The 19,623-nt window shown below is 40.5% G+C and overlaps 1 protein-coding gene across 1 annotated transcript in view; it reads left to right on the top strand.

Moving 5' to 3' along the window:
- The window catches only part of ZNF831 (zinc finger protein 831), a 94,569-nt gene extending 83,331 nt beyond the window's left edge, over window positions 1-11,238 (top strand). The window contains exons 5-6 of the mRNA XM_024239019.2: window positions 5,092-5,252; window positions 6,022-11,238. Coding sequence (XP_024094787.2) covers window positions 5,092-5,252; window positions 6,022-6,867 — 1,007 coding nt within the window. The 3' untranslated portion in view covers window positions 6,868-11,238. The remainder of the gene's footprint in view (window positions 1-5,091; window positions 5,253-6,021) is intronic.
- The last annotated feature ends 8,385 nt before the right edge of the window (window positions 11,239-19,623 follow it).

The raw sequence follows: 19,623 nt of genomic DNA on the forward strand, positions 1-19,623 counted from the left end.
CAGCTGGAAGAAGGTTTGGCATTAAAGATGTCTACAGTTATGTTGTAAGTTTCATCATGTTGTTCATTTATTTAATTTTCTTTCTAAGTATTTTATAGTTTCCTGTAGCGTTTTCAAGATGGCCACACTTAAAATTGCTGTAACACTTTAAGTGGCCTCTTCCTCTAAATGTGGTCTGGCAATTATTTCTGAGGGAAATTATTAAAAACACAGCCTTTAATCAGAGAAAGAACAGCACGGCACAGAGAGCTGTGATGAGAGATGGTCTCTCTAATAAGAGTCATATAACTGTGTAAGAGCGATTGAATTTCTGAAGATTGCATTAAGACAGTGGAGTCTGTAATTTCTGAAGATGTAGGAAGTGATTCATATAGTGTGATGCTGAAGCCTCAATGGAATCACATTCTGTGATTTAAAATTTGGCCAGGGAACTACTTACTTTTTGAAAAGGGTCATTCATTTAAAAGCAAGTTAGTGTCCTTCCTCAATAATCCAAATCAGTTTAACACACTTCAGTGACATTATTTGAGCATTTTTCACAATTATTAAAGATAATTCACTTTTCTCTGTAGACTGTAGGGTCAAAAACAAATTAGATCAGTGGATTTTCTTCCTTTACTTTCATAGATGAGTCAGAAGTTATTGGTCAAATGTGCACATGACCTTTCTGCTTAAGCTTAAAAACCAAAACAACCTGTTGGGAAGACATTTGGCCAATCTGATTATTTTCTCTACACTAATTGGTTTTACTTCTTCATTGAATTGAATGAATTGCATGGTTGTTTTGTCACTGTGGGGACAGAGCTTAATTCACTTAGAGTGAGCACTTGTGCTTGGTGAACGATGAGGCTAAGGAAATGCATATCATCACCATTAATTTTTGGTAATTTTTCATGGGTGAGAATGAAAACGTATCTTGAATCCACCCCTTTTTTCCCTTTCTAATTCTGGTGCCCTAGTCAAGCCATCTCATCTGGCCCCTAGATTATCCTAGTAAGCTTGTAACTGTTTTTCCCACCTCTCCTCACCTCTCTCCTGAGTTTGGCTTCAAAATTTAAACTTCTTACCACAGTCACTTGTATCCCACAAGATCTGAGTCCCTGTTGACTTCCCCGCTGTCATCTTGCCCCTGCGCCTTCATTCACGACTGTCCTTCCACATTGGCCCCCCATGGGTCTCTTGCTCCCGCAAGCTGCTTTCCCCTTTAAGGTCTCTGTATTGTTCCTTCTTTCGTCTAGAACATCCTTCGTGGACTTGTTCTTTCTCACTCTGAAGGTCTCATTTCTGATGTCGCCTTTCTGAGAAGTCTTCCTTGACTATATAAAACAGTCATCCCCAGCTACTGTTTGGATTAAGCCCCCTCGATACTCTCTTTACTACCCCCTGCTTATCGTGAGTCTATAGTATGCTCCCCTCCATTTCTCATTAGTGCCTGGAATAGCCTCCTGTTAATCGTTACTGCCTGTAATACTCTCATTTTCACTCTCGGTAATATCCCTGTCCTCGATTTATTTCCTTTGCGACCCCATCACAATAGGCATCTGCTTCCTTGTCTTTGCTTCTCTCTCCCCATTACAGTAGAAGCTCTTGAGGGCCAGCGCCACCTTTGTTTTGTTCTTCTCGGACTCTTCAAGGTGGAGCATGGTGCCTGGGTCATTGAAGGGGCCCAGGATGTGGTTGTTGAACAGGTGAATGGAGTACCAAAAGCTTGGTTCTGTGCCATTAGATTACCCGAGTACACAGGAGGGTCAAGGAAAGATTGTGTGGAAGAAAAAAGCATTGCTATCTTTCCCAAACTGTGCACTTCTCTACGGATTTTCAAAGTTGATTTGCTCAGGATTAGCACACTTGGTAATCTAGTAACTTACCCCTTGAGATATAAGAAGTGGAACTGTTCTTTTGGTTTAAGATGGAGGATGGAACACATTTATTTACCTCGACTTTTCTCTAACAACCCACAAGAGGTTAGTAATTAAAGGTGTTTGTAATGTATAAGCTCACAAGGAGAAACGACTTGGAGAATAAATGATGCCACCAGTTTGAAAACTGGAGTGCAGAGTCTGAACGGGAACTGATGTAGCTGACCCCAAGGAATGGAATCCTGATTTAACAGTGGGAAGACTCCCCACAACTCAGACATTCATGGTACCAGGTGTGGCTGAAAACAAGATTGATTGAAAGACTAAGAAGCAATCAGACTTCATTCCCACCCCGTTTCTACTTCTCAGAGCTTGGTAACTTCCCTCACCCTTGGAGAAGACTAGGGGCTTAGTCTCTGGACAGCATACAAAATGCTGGGGGACACTTGGCATAATTATTTCAGCAGGGGAGTGAGGGGACTAGACTGAAAATGGGGTTTGAGCAAATGTGAATACTGCATATGAGCCCCCAGAATCTCTTTTCTAATTTTGACTCCAGAATGCCGGCAGCCTGGCTTCTATTTTCCAGTCAGGAGACCCGAGGACTCTTCTTGTAGAAGCTGACCAGTACACGTGGAGACCTGCAGATAACTACTTGAGGGTTCCCACTTAAACAGGGCAACCACATAACCTAGCAGTAGGGCCCATGGTTGACAGATTGCACTTGTAAAGAACACCAAGTCAGCTTTTTTGTGCCCATTTCCTAAACATAAGCAGCTAAGATTGCTGTATTTCTCAGGAAAGCCACTAACCTAAAGACAGAAATAAAAACAAACCAATGGAAACAAAGGAACTTGGAAGAGGGACTATGTAGGGGGAGGCAAACTTCAACAACGACAACAACAACAACAACCCATTATTAACATTGCTGGGGGTAAAAGAGAGGATGTTAGAGCCATGAAGTAAGAACAGGATGCTATAAAAAAAGAACATGGGAAAGAACTCTTAGAAATTAAAAGCATAATAGCAGAAATAGAAACTCATTGGAATATAAAGTTGAGGAAATTCCCCCAAAAGTGAAACAAAAAGACCAAGAAATAGAACATCAGAGCGAAAAGATAACAAAAATAGAAGATTATACCAGGAGATCCAATAACCCAATAAGGGCAGTTCTAGAAAGAGAGAGAAGACAAAATAGACGGGAAAACAATCAGAAATAACAGGTAAGTTCAAGAGTTATATTGTACAATGTGGTAACTATAGTTAATAACAATGTTTTGTATTCTTAAAAATTGCTCAGAGTATAAGTGTTCTTGCCAAAAAAAGATAAGCCTATGGGCTAATTCATACGTTATTAATAATAAGCTAATTTGGCTAACCTACAATGTGTATATATTTCAAAACAATGCATTGTACATGAGGAAGGAAAAGGAAATAAAGAAAAACAGAACCACATTTTTCTAAAACCTGAGGACATGATTCAGATTGAAAGAATTGATTGAGTGCCCAGACAATGAATGAAGATAGACTCAGGCTGTGGTGACACCAGAAATAAAGAAGAGCCTTGGGATTCCAGAGAGTGACATACAAAAAGATTTCATCCAAGGCATCATGAGTCATAAATCATATTGTCTCCAGACTTTTCAACAACTAGAACACAATAGAGCCATGTCTGCAACCCCAAAGGGAAATGATTTCTGATTTCAAATGTCATACCCAGCCAAGCTACCAATTACATCTAAAGAGTTATACTTCATGTACCCTTTCTCATGAAACTACTAGAAGTTTTGTGTTAGGAAAGCAGGAGTGTAAACCAAGAAAAAAGAAGTTGTAGAGGTTCAGGAACCAGGAAAGAGGTGAAAAGAATCAGCACAGAGGGATGAAGGGAGACCCCAGGGGCACAGCCATGCTGTAGAGAAACATGGTCCACTTGGAGCAAATCAGAAAGTTTCAAGGAAACATTTCTCACAGAATGAAATGAAATCTCAGACAGTTGGAGAGGTGGATGGAAAATGATTTTAGAAATAAGTCCATAGAAAACTCAGCAAAATTTTTAAAAAGCAAAATCATCATTAATTCCAGGGAAAGCAGTTTTTGCGAGAAAGGCAAAATAATCATGTATACTACAAGATTCAGTGCTGACAGGTATTCTCCTAAACATAATAATATAAACATGGGATATTCACCTAAATGAAAACAGGCCATAGGGGTTAGAGAACTGTTGAGAAGATAGAGAGGTGGAATGTGTGCTTATGTGGGGGGTCATGAAGTTTGAAGACAAGGAGAGCTGAAAGAAGAGGGAAACCCTCCTCTCTCCCCATGAGAAGTCACAGCTACTGCTTCCACAAGATGTAGTTCTATAACAATGTTATTAGACATGAAGGAGATAAAAGTCAAAAGACTCCTGAATGGGAAAAGATGGATGGGTTGGCAGGGGTTGCTGTTTTTCTTAATACACAGTTAGGCTTGACTTTTCAGACTGCACATGTGTACCTTTCATCAAAATAAAAGCAAATTTAAAAGTGGGTCTAGTGCTTCCTCTCTAGTGACACAGTCGTTTTAAGATATTTCTTTGATCTCGTGTCATGATGGAACCTGCCCTCTCTGAAATTTGGTGATCCTCTTGACTGGTATGCCAGGTCATCAGTGCGGGTGAAGGATGAGGGAAAGACAGGTACGAGAAGTGCTGTTTTGTGGATATTGTCAGGGCCCTTCTTTCCTTCCACAATCACAACAATAACCACCACAACAAAACAACAGCATCACAAAAGCCAACCTCATCCCTTGCTGCCCAGCACTCTAGTGGGAATTAAGACATGGTTTATATTTCTAGGTTTCCACCATGCATTGAGTGAAACGTCTATTCTGATTGCTTGGTAGTATGCCAGAGAATTCAAGCTGATCTAAAATTTACCTAAACAGACGTGACCAGGAATACAACTCTGATGAGAAGAAGCAACATGAAATATATATATATTTTATGATATGTATCATTCAGGGATTTTTCTACTTTGAGAATTGGTTTTGCCATTTCCTTCCTTCATAGAGTGGATATATTTTATTTGACCAAATGTGAATTGGTTGGAGATAAATTGAGTTCTTGCGCACACCCTGTGAGATGAGGGTTAAGGAGCTCAGAGGCGATCAAGAAGTCATGGACAACCTCCCAGGAAATTACGCTTTGCTAATTTTATAATTCCGGTCATATGTAAATGTGCCTCTCCCCTTTCAGGTCTGAATCTACAAGAGGAGCCATCTTGTGCCAACTCAGAATCACCTCCTTGTTGTGGGAAGGAAGAGAAGAAGGAAGGTGACTGCAGACAAACCTCAGGAACCCTCTCTCTTGGTACAAGTTCAAGAACTGTCAGGGAAATGGACAAACGCACTGTGAAGGTGGGCCTGATGATTTTGAGCTGCCTCTACCTATTCCTGGTCTAGATTTATAGCCCTGCTTGTTCTTGCTGCTCATGTTCAGCGTGGCAGAACTTGCTCGGATCACCTTATGAAGATTCACGGCACAGAAAGCCCATTAAGGCAAACAAATAACTCAAAACATTCTGTATTGAGTGAGCAGCTTTGGTAGTGCAAACATTGGGATGATTTCTGGTGGTTTCTTTAAAAAAACCCAAGTATGTTATTACTGCACACCTGAATAGAGAGATGGCTGACAGATGCCACTGCAACATGAAGCCCCCCCAGACAGATTGTGGGGCTGCGTGTTGAAAACCACTAAAATACGTATCCAGACCACACTTGGAAAAACACTCATCTGGAAAAAAAAACAAAAAAAAACTAAAACAAAACCCTTCAATACACAGTCCTATAAAATAGTACATCCGCTTCATGAGCGGTAGTGACTTAAAAAAGGAAGCTGAGAACTGTTCAGATAATTGAGCGGTTTTGTTTTTCACAAAGCCAGATAAAAGCACAGGATCTCAGCAACCTATTTTGTATGAATCAGGAGCTTTATTCGAGTTAATGCACCAATTAGTTATTAATGGAAACTTATTGAGGGCGTCATATTGAAGTTCACGCTTGGTAAAGAATCATTAAGACCTCAAGACCTGTTTTCATTGAGGACCACATTTCTGACCACATTTTTCTTTGTACCAATTAACCCTCCCCCCCCCCCCCCATTTTTTTCCTTTGCACTTTGTTGCAGGATATTTCTCCATCTGCTGGTGAGCACGGTGACTGTATTACCCACAGCACTGCTGCCACATCAGGATTATCTCTGCAATCTGACACCTGCCTGGCAGTGGTTAATGACGCGCCTCTACCCCCTGGCAAAGGTCTTGACCTTGGGTTGCTGGAGACTCAGCTGCTGGCCTCCCAGGATCCAGTCTCAACAGATCCCAAACCATGCATTTTCTCAGATGCTCAAAGGCCATCTTCCTTTGGGTCCAAAGGAACTTTTCCCCGCCATGACATTTCTACCTCTGCGGCTGCCATTCGTATTTCTCTGCCAGTGAGAACAGATCACATAGCCCAGGAAATTCACAGTGCTGAACCACGAGACCACAGCCAGACTGCAGGGAGGACTCTGACATCAAGCTCCCCAGACAGCAAAGCCACAGAAGAAGGCAGAGCACAGACCCTCTTGCCAGGGAGACCTTCATCTGGACAAAGAATTTCAGATTCGGTTCCACTGGGGTCAACTGAAAAAACTCATCTTGAAATACAAGCTTCAGGACCAAGTTCAGCTAGTTCACACCACAAGGAAGGGAGACACAAGACGTTTTGTCCTTCCAGAGGCCAGTATGGGTGTGGGGAAATGACTGTCCTCTGCCCCTCTTTAGGAAGTGACGGTAGGAAACATCAGGTATCTGAATTAATCATTCAGAAAGATTCTGTGGTTCCTTCTAAGCCAGAGCAGCCCATAGAAATTCCTGAAGCCCCTTCTAAATCCCTCAAGAAGAGGAGTCTGGAAGGAATGAGAAAGCAAACTCGAGTAGAGTTCAGTGACACCAGCAGCGACGATGAAGACCGATTAGTTATAGAAATATGAAGCTTCCAGAGAAACATGGTGTCTTTGGTCAAAGACTGTTGACGCTTCACAAGTAAATGTTGTTAGGCTGGCGGAAGAACTAAACTCTATCTGTGAAACACCTACAGATGAGGAAAGCCATTTTGAGTTATTTACAAGCCAACTTCAACCAACTTCTGACCCCCAACTCAGCTGCAGCATTCCCCAGCTCCCCTTGGGAGTGCTCTACTCATCTTCAAATGGTGCCAGGCAGGGCAGACATGGCAAGGAAGCAAACTCTGCAAATGGTCAACGTGCACAGTGACTGGGCCTTGACTCCCAGCCTCGACTTCTGCACCTGTCCCCCACTGCCTCTCTGCAATCAAATGGCACTAACCAAGAAAGCCACAATCAACACATTTCTGTACAAGTGGGCCCCACACAGTCAAGGCAACTGGTTTTCTCCATTAGTAAACTGAGGGTTTGCTTCCAAGGTGGAGAGAATACTTAGGATAATTGGAGTAGCTTGACAAAGAGACGGGGGTGTGAACTGGGCACAAAGATACTTCTGTTCATTTTGGAGACAAAATTCAGATACATTAAAAAACCGAAGCTTGTTCAGAGTAATTCACGTCCTTAGTGGAGTTGTAAATACACTTCAAAATGCCTATGATCCGGTGATATGCTGATTACTTTTAAATGTTGCACAAATGGTCAATGCTTATTTATGGTCAGATGATGCAAGTACATGCTCTTGTGCCTGGTGCTTTTGCTGTGGAGATCTCTGAGACTGTTGGTTTTTCTAGTTCTTGCAAAGGAACATTGTGTTAAAAGTTAATAGAACTGTCTCTCTGTAATGAGTCATTTTTTGAGAGGGAAAAATTCACTTATTTTCCTCTGATTCTTTTTGTCATATTGTGCTCTGAGCAATTTCAATTAGAGGGTTACATTTTAGTAATGTGTACAGCTTAAACTGATGCCTGCTCATCGTGACGGGAGCCTTTTAGATTTCCTTCAGAAGCTTCAAGGTACAAAACTAATTGGAGTTTTGACGCTGTTTTACATCTCAGTAATTTTATTTTCGGGGCTTAGTGTTACTTTGCTGTCAAATTAAATCAGCCTCTGTATTGTGCACATCAGAACTGCACAGATAAAATTCCCCAATATTCCAAGCCGGTGCACCCCTGTGCAGAAGAAAACAGCAGATCTACGTCAGCCAGCCCAGGGGGCAAAGCCTCAGCTCCACTGCCTTCCTCTCCCCCTCCTTGCATGGGAGAGGAGAAACTTAAAGAGGTTTACATTGCTGCATTTCAATAAAATTTTATACTTGCTTTTGGTATGATTTTGTACAATTTGAAATTTGTAGCTGAGCTCTTTTGGTTTAACTTTGATGTAATGATGTTCATATGACATCTTGTACTTCAGAGACACAGCAGCAATGCAGAGCATCTCACACATATGAATACACTTTAGTCAGTCTGTGCCTGTGACTAAGTATGGTCAAATTTCAAGTATCTTCATGTGAATTTTCCAATTTTGGTGTTTTTCATAGAAAACTTCAATGCCAGACCAGCTTCCCTGGTTACTTAGCATATATTTGTGACCATTTCATATGCACTCATAAATATCCAAGGATTTCAGGCCCAGCCAAGAAAAACATAAGAAGGGAGGTAAAAAGGATGTTGGACATTCACTTAGTGTACTTTTTAAACCCAACAAAAGCGATGTGGTGATTATCTCCCTTTTCGAATGATTCATGCCACTGTAATGAGAGAGGCAGTGTAGGCAAATGGTCTGAGCCTTGGATGGAGATTGAAGTCCTGACTGTAGCTGGGAAATCTTGGTTAAGAGTCTTTCTGTACCTTAGTTTCCCTAAGTGAGAATAAGAGAGTTGGACAAGATGAATGTATCTCCAGGTTCCAATTTTTCTGAGAATGGTTGATAGAGAAGTTGCTCTCTCCTTAAAATGCTTGGACTCAATGGCTTGAAGATATTCCCCATGGGGAACCATTGCCACAGAGGCCTTGCATGCAAGAAGTTTGGGTGGGGACAGTGAGGAACCGAAACACAAACACCTTCCACCAATTATTGCTGTGAAGAACCTGAGCCTGAAGAAGCTCCATCTAATTTTTTCCCCAGAGTTCCAGATTTTAGGGTGCAATCATCCAGCCTATACATGTGGCTCATAGTTCAGAAAATTAAAAGCAAAACCAGAACTCCCCAGTAGGAATGGAGAAAACCTATCTGTAGGCTGAACTGGCTCCTTTGTCTTAGGAGGCACTGGTCAGGGGAAAAAAACTGTCTTCCAGACCCCTCCTTTCTGGGTGGCTACTGTGGAATCAATGGGGTCACCGGCTGTAAATCAGTAAGTCATAGCTCCAAACAGCACCAACTTCAGGATAATGGTGGAAGCTCTGTCCCTCTAGGAGCCACTGTTGCCAGCTGTCACATCCCAACCTAGGTCGAATATGGCAGAATATTGATTTCATCTCTAACTCCCTGTATCTCTTACAAACGTAAAGCAGGTAGCCAAACCACCTTGCTTCCCTGGGCTTTGCCTAGTGGCTGGCAATGTTTACAAGTGTACCTTACTTTATAGCAACATGAATTTGTGAAAAAGCTGTATGTCAATGGATTTTTTAAAAATTAAAAATGTGTTTTGAATGACCCTAAGGGATCTGGCTCTTAAAAAGCATCCTAAGGTAAAGATTTTTTTTAAAATGAACAATCTTTTTATAAAGCAATGAACAATCTCTGAGTTTATAAATCTTAATTTTCCTATGGGTCTTCTTAAAGTGAAATACAATTATAAGAATACATTTTAAGGGTAACATCAACAGCCTAGAACCCAGTTTGGGTTACTAAGAATAAAATGTCAGTATTATCAATTGATAACTACCACAGGTTTCTACTCTGCAAGTGTGTACTGCATGATGGTTAAGGAAAACCAAATTTATTTTAGAACAAAGCAAACCAGAGTTTAAAGATCAGGGATTTCCTTCTTTCCCCAGTGCTAATTTTCCCAGTGTTAATTTTATTCTATCTTTAGGTAAGGGTCTTAACCAACTGATGCCTCAGTTTCTTCCACAGAGAATAGTTAGAGGGATGCTGTCATGAACTAAGGAAAAGGGCACTGAACTTTTTTTTGCCAATCTCAAAAGTGACATTTCCCCATGATTTTAAAGACTCACCAGGTTTCTCTCTCCACCTGTACCTACACCCAGCTAGATCTTGTCGTTAAAGATGCATGGAGGGAAGAGGTTTCAATCCTTCCCTCCTTGGCAGCCTACATCGTTAAGTGACTCAAAGTCATGTGATTTTTTGTGGACAACTGGAATCCTCCTTCTTGTAAAACACATTGAAAAACAGCTCATCTCTCCTGTTAGGCTTAACCCTTGAAATTTGAGACAAAGCTAATAACCCCTTTGGTTCACATCTCACAGTAACCAGGAGAACCTATGGTTCGTTTGCCAAGTGATTAAAAAAAAAGATGGCGGAGGGTGTCTCTGAATTTTAATGAAAACACTGCCAATAGCATGGTGGGTAACCTAGGGCAAGTCAGACTTTTTCTTCCTGAAATCACTCTTCTAAAGCTGAGACCGGAAGAGGAACCTTGCAGAAGTGCACTGTGACCACAGTTCTTAGCATGAAAGGTAAACAATTTGCAGTCGCATGCCAAAAAGTATTTCCTTGCATTTACATTCATTACTTAGAATGATCACATTATTCATTTTTTTCCCCAGCACAGAAATTTGCATTTTGCACAAAATTTGCCTGGTGCAGCAGATCTTTATAGTTATGGAAACTGTCATCATTATCGGAATGTGCTGCTGTTCAACTCCCCAGACATAATTTAATATGGTGAGGAGAATATGACCTGCCTGGCTCTATGGGTGATCATATTTCTACTACTGCAGCAAGCTGGACTTGTGTATTTTTCCTCACTTCAGTTGTTATTCCCATAGTTCATGTAGGGAGGCACTTTGGCTTTTGAAACACTACATTTCTCAATACTTAAGCACAATTTATTGCCCTTATTTTTCAGAACCCATTAAATATAAGGGTCAGAACCTAGAAAATCTTATGTGCTGAATTTCTTCCCTGTATGATTCTTTTCATCCATGCTTTGCACTTATGTAGGAATATACATAATTTGGTCTGAAGAAGTATAGGAACAGTTGAGCACATTACTTCACCATTGGAAGAATAGGAACCAGGGAAAAACATCAGCCTCTGCCACTTGGAGCACTAGAGGATTACGGAATGTCTTGTACATGCAGTCAACTGTTCAGGATTTACTACTCAATTGGTTGTTCACAATCAGGGAAATGATTGGCTTCTTGGTTGTTTGTTGAACTTTCTTTATATGGTTAAATTATTTTGTTTTGATAAAAATAAAACTTAAAATGCAAATGTCTCAAGTGATTTGTTAGCATTTTAACCAAAACCCCTGCAAATCATATCCTTTATGAATTGGACATCTGATTATTCCTAATCATTGACCCAATGCCTCGTTGGCCACGTTGGTATCCCATTCCACTCAACAAAGGGATTAGGTCATGTCAAATGATCTCACTTCCTTGTGGTGCTTCCTTTTCACGCATAGCTTGTTTGTCATTATCTGCCATATTTTATGGTCTGTAACTTAGGAATCTGGTTGTAGATTCTTAAATGTAGTGAAACTTTGAAGCCACAGGAGGGCACGAGCCACAGCGAAACAATCCAGAATCTTTTTCCCTTGGATTTGATGCTTTCTGGACATTTAGCACGTTTAGCATTATTCATTAACAGAGAAAACATCCTTAAATCAAAATCATAGCTTCTTATGAAGGTGATTTATGTACTCCTTGCAAGAATAAGTAGACTTACTTTCACAGCCCAACACAACATTATTAGTCTATTTGCATACCTCTTGAAGACACTTGAAGTCAGTGGGGCACAGTTCATTCGAGGGAAAAGTGGGATTGAGGACATGGAAGGAACAGATATACTAATTGATGGCTCTTAATAGCTTTTTTCCAAACTCATCAAACTGTAGTCGCCATTATTATAATTAATCTATTTGTTCCAAACTTCAGTCATTTGAGAACCATCTTAATGCTTTTTGCCATATGTATCAAGATGCCACATGTGGGTATATTTTTTACTTAATACTTTTATTTAAATTATCTCTGTGTTGAAGAAGCAATTATTGCCCTAAGCAATAATGTCTATGAAAACTTGTTGAATTTTCTAGTTAAGTATATTTTCAAATATGCATTAAAATGTAGTAAAACTATTAAAAATTGTTCGTGTGCCAGTTAAATATCATCTTCATATTACCAGTGGTCTACCCAGTGCACTTGGGTAAACGTCGAGCTAACCTAAACAGTATGTTTGCTGTTAGGTTTTCTAGTTATTCTAGCTTCTATTAAGCAGACCTTTGTCTCCATTTTTTCTCCAAGACAATAGAACTGGTGACCACAAATAGAATTGTGGGATTATTGGGCAAGTTTCTCTGGTCAAACTGTAGAGTTAAATAACTGACATTTCAAATCAAAGGATTTTGGTCTCAAAGGAATAATCACATAATGTTTTGTTGCATAAATATGTTTTTGTGTTTGTTTGTTTGTTTTGGTGTTTTGAGTGTTGGCTGATTAGTTGGTGAGTGCAGAATAATGTATAGGAATGTATAGTTAGGAATTCATGCCCAACGAGAAGCACTGACATAAGTTCTGCTGAAATAACTGCTTCCATACTTCTAAATGTGAGGGAAATGGATTCGGCTGTACTAAGAACCACAGAGAGCAATTTTCAAGTCTCCTTAGTGTCAGCTTGTTGATCTTTGGGCTGTGTACGCAGAAAGAATTGCTCAGTGGCGTCTGGGACCTTTGCTTCCAGCGGTGACAGACACAGTCTGCCTTCAGTTTCCTTCAGTTTCTGCCAGAGGCAAATTCAACAGCCTCTACCATTGAGCATCTTGGGATTAGTCCATGGTTATTTTAGCCCAGAAATAGGTGAATTATTTTTCTGTGTAAGGTATGAGTGAATGGCTATCTCATTCCTATTGGGAATGAGAGGTTTTGTACCTGCAGCACCTGGGAAAGAGTGGCCCAGTTCTGTCTGTGGCCACAGAGATCTGGTTGCTTTCTGTGTGTATATTGTGTGCAATGGGGTATTAACGCAGCATGATTGAGGCTTCTTGGCTCCATCATACATGAAAGGCCAGATATCTAGCCTTGCTTTTTCTACGTGATGTGTAAACCACAAATGCGAATACTCTAGTTGGACATATTTGCCTGAAGGAACCCTCCTTACACACACACACACGCACACACACACACACACACAGAGAACATATTGAAAACTTCCTCAAAAGTCCTCCCCTTGTTAAAATAACTGGGTGGACTAGGGCCAATGAGTTAGGAAATGAGATGACTATGTATATGGCCCAAAAGGGAGCTCCCTGGAGGCAGAGCCCATGGTGTCTTTATCTTGGTTTTCTTAGCTGCTGGAAGAGTGCCTGGCTCATAGCAGGCATTAGTGCACTTTTGCTGAGTAACAAATGAAAATGGCTCACCGAGAGTATACAGGGAAGAAAGAAAGAGTCTAAGATAAATATAAATAATATAGCCCAACCCCTTCCTTTTTTTTTTTTTTTTTTAGATGGAGTCTCACTCTGTTGCCCCAGGCTGGAGTGCAGTGGTGTGATCTCGGCTCACTGCAACCTCCACCTCCCCGGTTCAAGCAATTCTTCTGCCTCAACCTCCCGAGTAGCTGAGATTACAGGTACACGCCACCACACCAGGCTAATTTTTGTATTTTCAGTAGAGACAGGGTTTCACCATGTCCTTAAACCAAAATCATAGCTTCTTATGAAGGTGATTTATGTACTTCTTGCAGGAATAGGTAGACTTACAGCCCAACACAATATTATTAGTCTATTTACATACCTCTTGAAGACACTTGAAGTCAGTGGGGCACAATTCATTGGAGGGAAAAGTGGGATTGAGGATATGGAAGGAACAGATATACTAATTGATGGCTCTTAATAGCTTTTTTCCAAACTCATCAAACTGTAATCGCCATTGTTATAATTAATCTATTTGTTCCAAACTTCAGTCATTTGAGAACCATCTTAATGCTTTTTGCCCTATGCATCAAGATGCCACATGTGGGTATGTTATTTACTTAATACTTTTATTTAAGTTATCTCTGTTAAAGAAGCAATTATTTCTCTAACCAATAATGTCTATGAAAACTTGTTGAATTTTCTAGTTATTTTCAAATATGCATTAAAATGTAAAACTATTAAAAATTGTTCATGTGCCTGTTAAATATCATCTTCATATTACCAGTGGTGTACCCAGTGCACTTGGGGAAACATCAAGCTAACCTAAACAGTATATTTCCTGTTAGGTTCCCTAGTTATTCTAGCTTCTGTTAAGCAGAGCTCTGTCTCCATTTTTTCTCCAAGACAATAGAACTGATGACCACAGATAGAATTGTGGGTTTCTTGGATAAGTTTCTTTGGTCAAACTGTACAGTTAAATAATTGACATTTCAAATCAAAGGATTTTGGTCTCAAAGGAATAATCACATAATGTTTTGGCCAGGCTGGTCTTGAACTCCTGACCTGAAGTGATGCATCCACCTCGGCCTCCCAAGGTGCTGGGATTACAGGCGTGAGCCACCACACCTGGCCGCAACCCCTTTCTTTGTGAAGATCCATCTCATTATCAGAGATGAACAATGGCATTATTCATCCACTTCAGAATTTAGCAACTATTTCCCATTACTTATTCCATCTAGTTAGTTCAGCCAATATTTGTTGAGTGCTTAAGTCTGTGGCAGGCACATGAGGATATAGGAGTGAAAGAGACATACAGGATCCATGGAGCTTTTATTTGGGGGTGGAGGAGGAAGTGTCATTTCAGGAGTCACGCAGGCACATATGTAAACTACATAATATCAGATGGTGCTAAGGGTGAAGAACGTGAAGGGAATGTTAGAAAGTGTATCTTGACCCTAATTCAAAACAATGCAAATAAAATGTTTAAAAATTGTCCTCAGTAGAGAAGAAGAAATCATTCTGTACCTTAAGATGCGGTTCCTCCTCTGTTTCATGCCAGCAGCCTGAAACAGAGCACAGAAGCTTGAAAGATGCTTCCCACTAGTCTTGTGCTTATGGTTTTTATTATCCTCCTGGTAGCTTCAATCCGTGTCAGTGTCTTCTCTACCTGAGCATGGTAACGTGAGACTACTTTTGCTAAAAGGTAATTTCCAGGCACCTCAGCATAAAGGAAATGAATGCATCTTCGATCCCACATAGCAAAGAAACCCATGTCGACACTATTTCAGACCTAACTTCCTTGGGAGGAACCATCAAATATTTGATGCCTGATGTTGTCATTCCCAAATTCTTTTTCTTAAGAAAGATTAAGATATCATGCTTTAAGGCAGTGGTTCTCAGAGGGGGCAATTTTATTTCCCAGGCATCTGTATGCAGAGGGCAGGGATTCTGCTCAACATCCTGCAGTGCATAACACAAGGCAGTTCCCATAACAAAGATGTATCCAGTCTATAGTGCCAGTGGTGCTGAGGTTGAGAAGCTCTGGTCTCGGGAATTAGGGTGACGGTGTAGTGCCGGCCCCAGAAACAGCTCAGCCCTCATGCTGATGATGAGACTGGAGTGAAGAGAAAGACGTACCCTGGCAGGACCAGAGGCAGAGTCCAGGGCCCACAGTCCGGTATTTCTTCACAGCTGCATTAGGACATGTTTCTAGAGCCTACACACAGCAGGACATTAATTGGTGAAAATTTAATTAAACCCCAAAATCATCCCCCTGCCCTGCTCCATTCCACCTCGAGGAGAAAGCTGGGAGAAAAGATGACACGTCTATGGGAATAGATGCTGTTTATTGCTTTACCATCCCCAAGCACACTTGAACACTGAGTAGACACTAAGGAAATATTTACATAGGGAAGGACAGGATTTTGCTGTGAAAGTAGATGCAACCCAAATGCTCTACAAACTTCTATAGCCAACTGGAATGAAAAAGAATGAACATCAGTGCTGGGCATCAAGTTGAGAAAATTGAGAGCATTGGTTTGCACCTTCTTCCTTTTAGGGGAAATGAAGGACCAGAGGGTTTTGCCCAAGCTTGAGTCAGAGGCAAAGTGGTGACTGACACCAGGACTTCACCCCTAAACTCCAACATTTTTGCCATGACACTACCACCTTCTGCTTCCAAAATTTTCCATTATGCTCTACCGTCTTTGCTAGAAGTGGAAAGAAGAACATTTTTATCAAGATTTTCTGCATCAGGGTTTGAAAATTTTGATGACTTTTTGGTTAACAGAAAATTACCCAGAAAATCAAATTATCTAGACTGCTCATCCCCCAAATGTTCTAGTTAATCAAGGTTTGATTGTATTTGTTTTGCAAAAAGAAAACTTATCTCCTAAGACATTTAGACTCAAATAGATGTGCCCGGTGCCTATGTGGTCTCATAATTTATGCACTTGAGTTGCTGTTCTGTGGGCAATTTGGCAGGGATCACAGGCATAGACAAAGAAGATGTTAACAGCAAAAAAGACATCACCAGAAAGCCTTTGGAAGACAAACACTTCACATCTTCAATTATAAGACAACCTGATGCAGAAAGAGAATAAATTAATTTAAAAACCTCCTGCACAAAAAAAATAATGGAAAAATACATCACAAGTAGTTATCCCTTTTGTGATAAAAACAAGTGATTTGGAGAAAATAACTGCATGGGGCTGAATGTGTTAGTCTTATAATCTTCTTCTAGTTTTAAATTCTTAGGGGAGAAACAGAGAAGAAGAAAAAAGAAGCTTTCATTGTTGCAACAAACGTTTATTGGATATTTAGTATGTTGCCAGGCACCAGGCTACATTTTCTGTGACTTTTTCTACTCTTAAAATTACTTTCAATCATGTGAAAGAAACTTCTAGATGTCTCATTACTGATTCCAACAGTGGCTCTAGAAAGGCCATTTTTTTTCTGAGGTTTTTCCAAAACCTGTTTTGGCTCAACTTAGAAGTGCAGCTGGGAATATCACTTGGTGTTTTTCCCCCTGGGAGCCTGAGTTCTCTGCGATTAGTTTATCCTAAGGTTTGGGGGACACCCATTTTGCAAGGAGAAGGCCTTAGATTACTAGAGATTATGAATATTTCAGGTTGAGTTATCTGGGAAGTAGGCTCTGAAATGGAGCTCGGTGTGCCAGGGGTTTATTAGGGAGTTACCATGGACATCCACATCTGTGTAGAGGAGGAGGAAATGGATACAGGCAACAGCAGCCTTGGCCAACCCATGGGATGCTCTGCAGCTAGAATGGGCCTTTAAAGTTGGCTAGACCAGGACTTCAGACTCCTGCATTCATCAGTCGCTGGATGTGTGCTGCCTGGGGCTATCTGAGAAAGTTGTGACCTTGGGGGAGGCAGCTCTCTGCAACTGAAGCAATCTCTGAAGGGACAGATTGCTGAAGGCTGCTTGCTGACAATCTTTCACTAAAGGGGCTCTGGGTGGCATATCACAGCATTCACTACTGTGAGGCTCCATTGAGGACTGACCCTTCCTTCTTTCCTTCCTTCCTTCCTTCCTTCCTTTCCTCCTTCCTTTCTCCCTCCCTCCGTCTTTTCCTTCCTTCCTTTCCTCCTTCCTTTCTTCCTCCCTCCCTCCCTCTTTTCCTTCCTTCTTTTCTTCCTTCCTCCCTTCATTCCTTCCCTCCTTCTTTCCTTCCTTCCATTCTCCCTCCCTCCTTTTCTTCCTTATTTTCTTCCTTTCTTTCCTCCATTCTTCCTTTCTTCCTTCCTTCCTCCCTTCATTCCTTCTCTCCTTCTTTCCTTCCTTCCTATCTTCCTTCCTTCCCTTCTCCTTCCTTCCTTCCTCCCTTCCTTCCTTCTTTCTTCCTTCCTTCCTTCTTTTGTTCCATCCATGCATCCAGCATGTATTTATTTTGTGTCTGCCATCTGCCAGGCACAACCTGATGGAGAAGATGTCATTAAACAAAATATTATACATTATTTATTTACAACTTGATACATACTAGAAAGAGACCACGCCAAGTGAGATGAAAGAAGATAATTGGGGGAACCGGGAACCAACAGAATCAGGGAATGTTTAGGCTGAACTCTGAGGAATGAATTAGGATGAAAGAGAAATGGGTTTTCCAGGTGGAGGGAGCTTTGAGTTGGAGGAATTGGCAGCACAATAGGGGTGGCCCAGGGATAGTGGGGAGGGGAGAGAAGGAAGAGATGAGACAAGATCTGAGGATTGCACAGGCAGAGCTCAGGAGTTTCATCCTAAACACTGGGACCAAAAAATCTGTACTGTGTCTGGAGATGTAGGAATGAGGTTCTGCTGGGACCACAAAGCTAGAAGTTAGTTTAAAATTTAAATGTACTCTCCTACCTACAAGGTTTATATTATTCTTGAAAATGGGAGCTAACTAAAATTAAAATAGCTTCATTCAGTGTGAGCTGCACAATATTCCACACAGACTCATTGGGTTTTTGTCTCAGCATCCCATTTTCCTGAGCTTTGTAATTCTCAAACCTCATCTCCATGGAATAATCCAAACTGTGAAATGAAACACTTAAAGGGCCAGTCAACCACAAGATTTGAGAACTGCAGTCCATTAACCCTTGGATAAAGGAGTAGATTACTTGAATCATCTTGTAATTTTTGCCTTCCTGTAGGTGAAAAGATAAAAAAGTCTCAAGACCACATCCAGATGAGTCCAAATATCTGCTGGAAACTGTTGTGTCTATGGAATTTACAGAGAAAGAAGTTTCTCTTCTGACTTTAGAAACAGAATTTTATTTTTTCTTGTTTTTTTTAATAGATAAGATGGTAAATTTTATGTTATATGAATATATGTGAATATATATGAACATATATATAATATATATATTACCATTTTATCCACTTTTAAGCATATAGTTCAGTGATATTAAGTATATTCATATCATGGCAAAACCATCCATCTCCAGAACTCTTTTCATCCTGTGAAACTGAAGCTTTGTAATCATTTAAACAACTCCCCAATCCCTCCTTTCAGGAAGGGTTGACCTCCCTCTCCTTTCAGGAAGGAGGGGTTGGGGAGTTGTTTAAATTATTTCCCTGGAAACCCCCATTCTACTTTCTGTCACTAAGAATTTGACAACTCTACTTCCCTCATGTAAATGGCATCATATAGAATTTGTCTTTTTATGACTGGATTATTTCACTTAGCATAATGTTCTCAAGGTTCATCCATGTTATAGCATATGTGACAACTTCCTTTCTTTTAAAAATTGAATAATATACCATTGTGTGTATATGCTGCATTTTACCATTCATCTGTTGATGGACAATTGGGTTGATCTTCATTTTCATGATTGTGAGTAATGCTGTGAACATGGATGTACAAACATCCCTTGGTTTTCAATCTATTTGTATCTTTGGATCTAAAGTGAGTCTCTTGTAGACAACATATAGATAGATCATGTTTTTAATGCACTTTGTCAATCTCTTTGATTGAAGTGTTTATCCATTTACATTTAAAGTAATTACCAGTAAAATCTACCATTTTGTGATTTGTTTTCTATATGCCTTATAGCTTTTTTTGTCCCTGATTTCCTGCATTACTATCTCTTTTGTGTTGATATATATACATGTATTTTATAGAGAGGGTCTCCCTCTGTTGCCCAGGCTAGAATGCAGTGGTGCAATCATAACTCATTACAGCCTCAATCTCCTGGGCTCAAGCTATCTTCTCACCTCAGCCTCCTGAGTAGCTGGTACCCCAGGCA

This window comes from Pongo abelii, chromosome 21, assembly GCF_028885655.2.
Source record: "Pongo abelii isolate AG06213 chromosome 21, NHGRI_mPonAbe1-v2.0_pri, whole genome shotgun sequence".
In the NCBI taxonomy this organism is placed as follows: Eukaryota; Metazoa; Chordata; class Mammalia; order Primates; family Hominidae; genus Pongo; species Pongo abelii.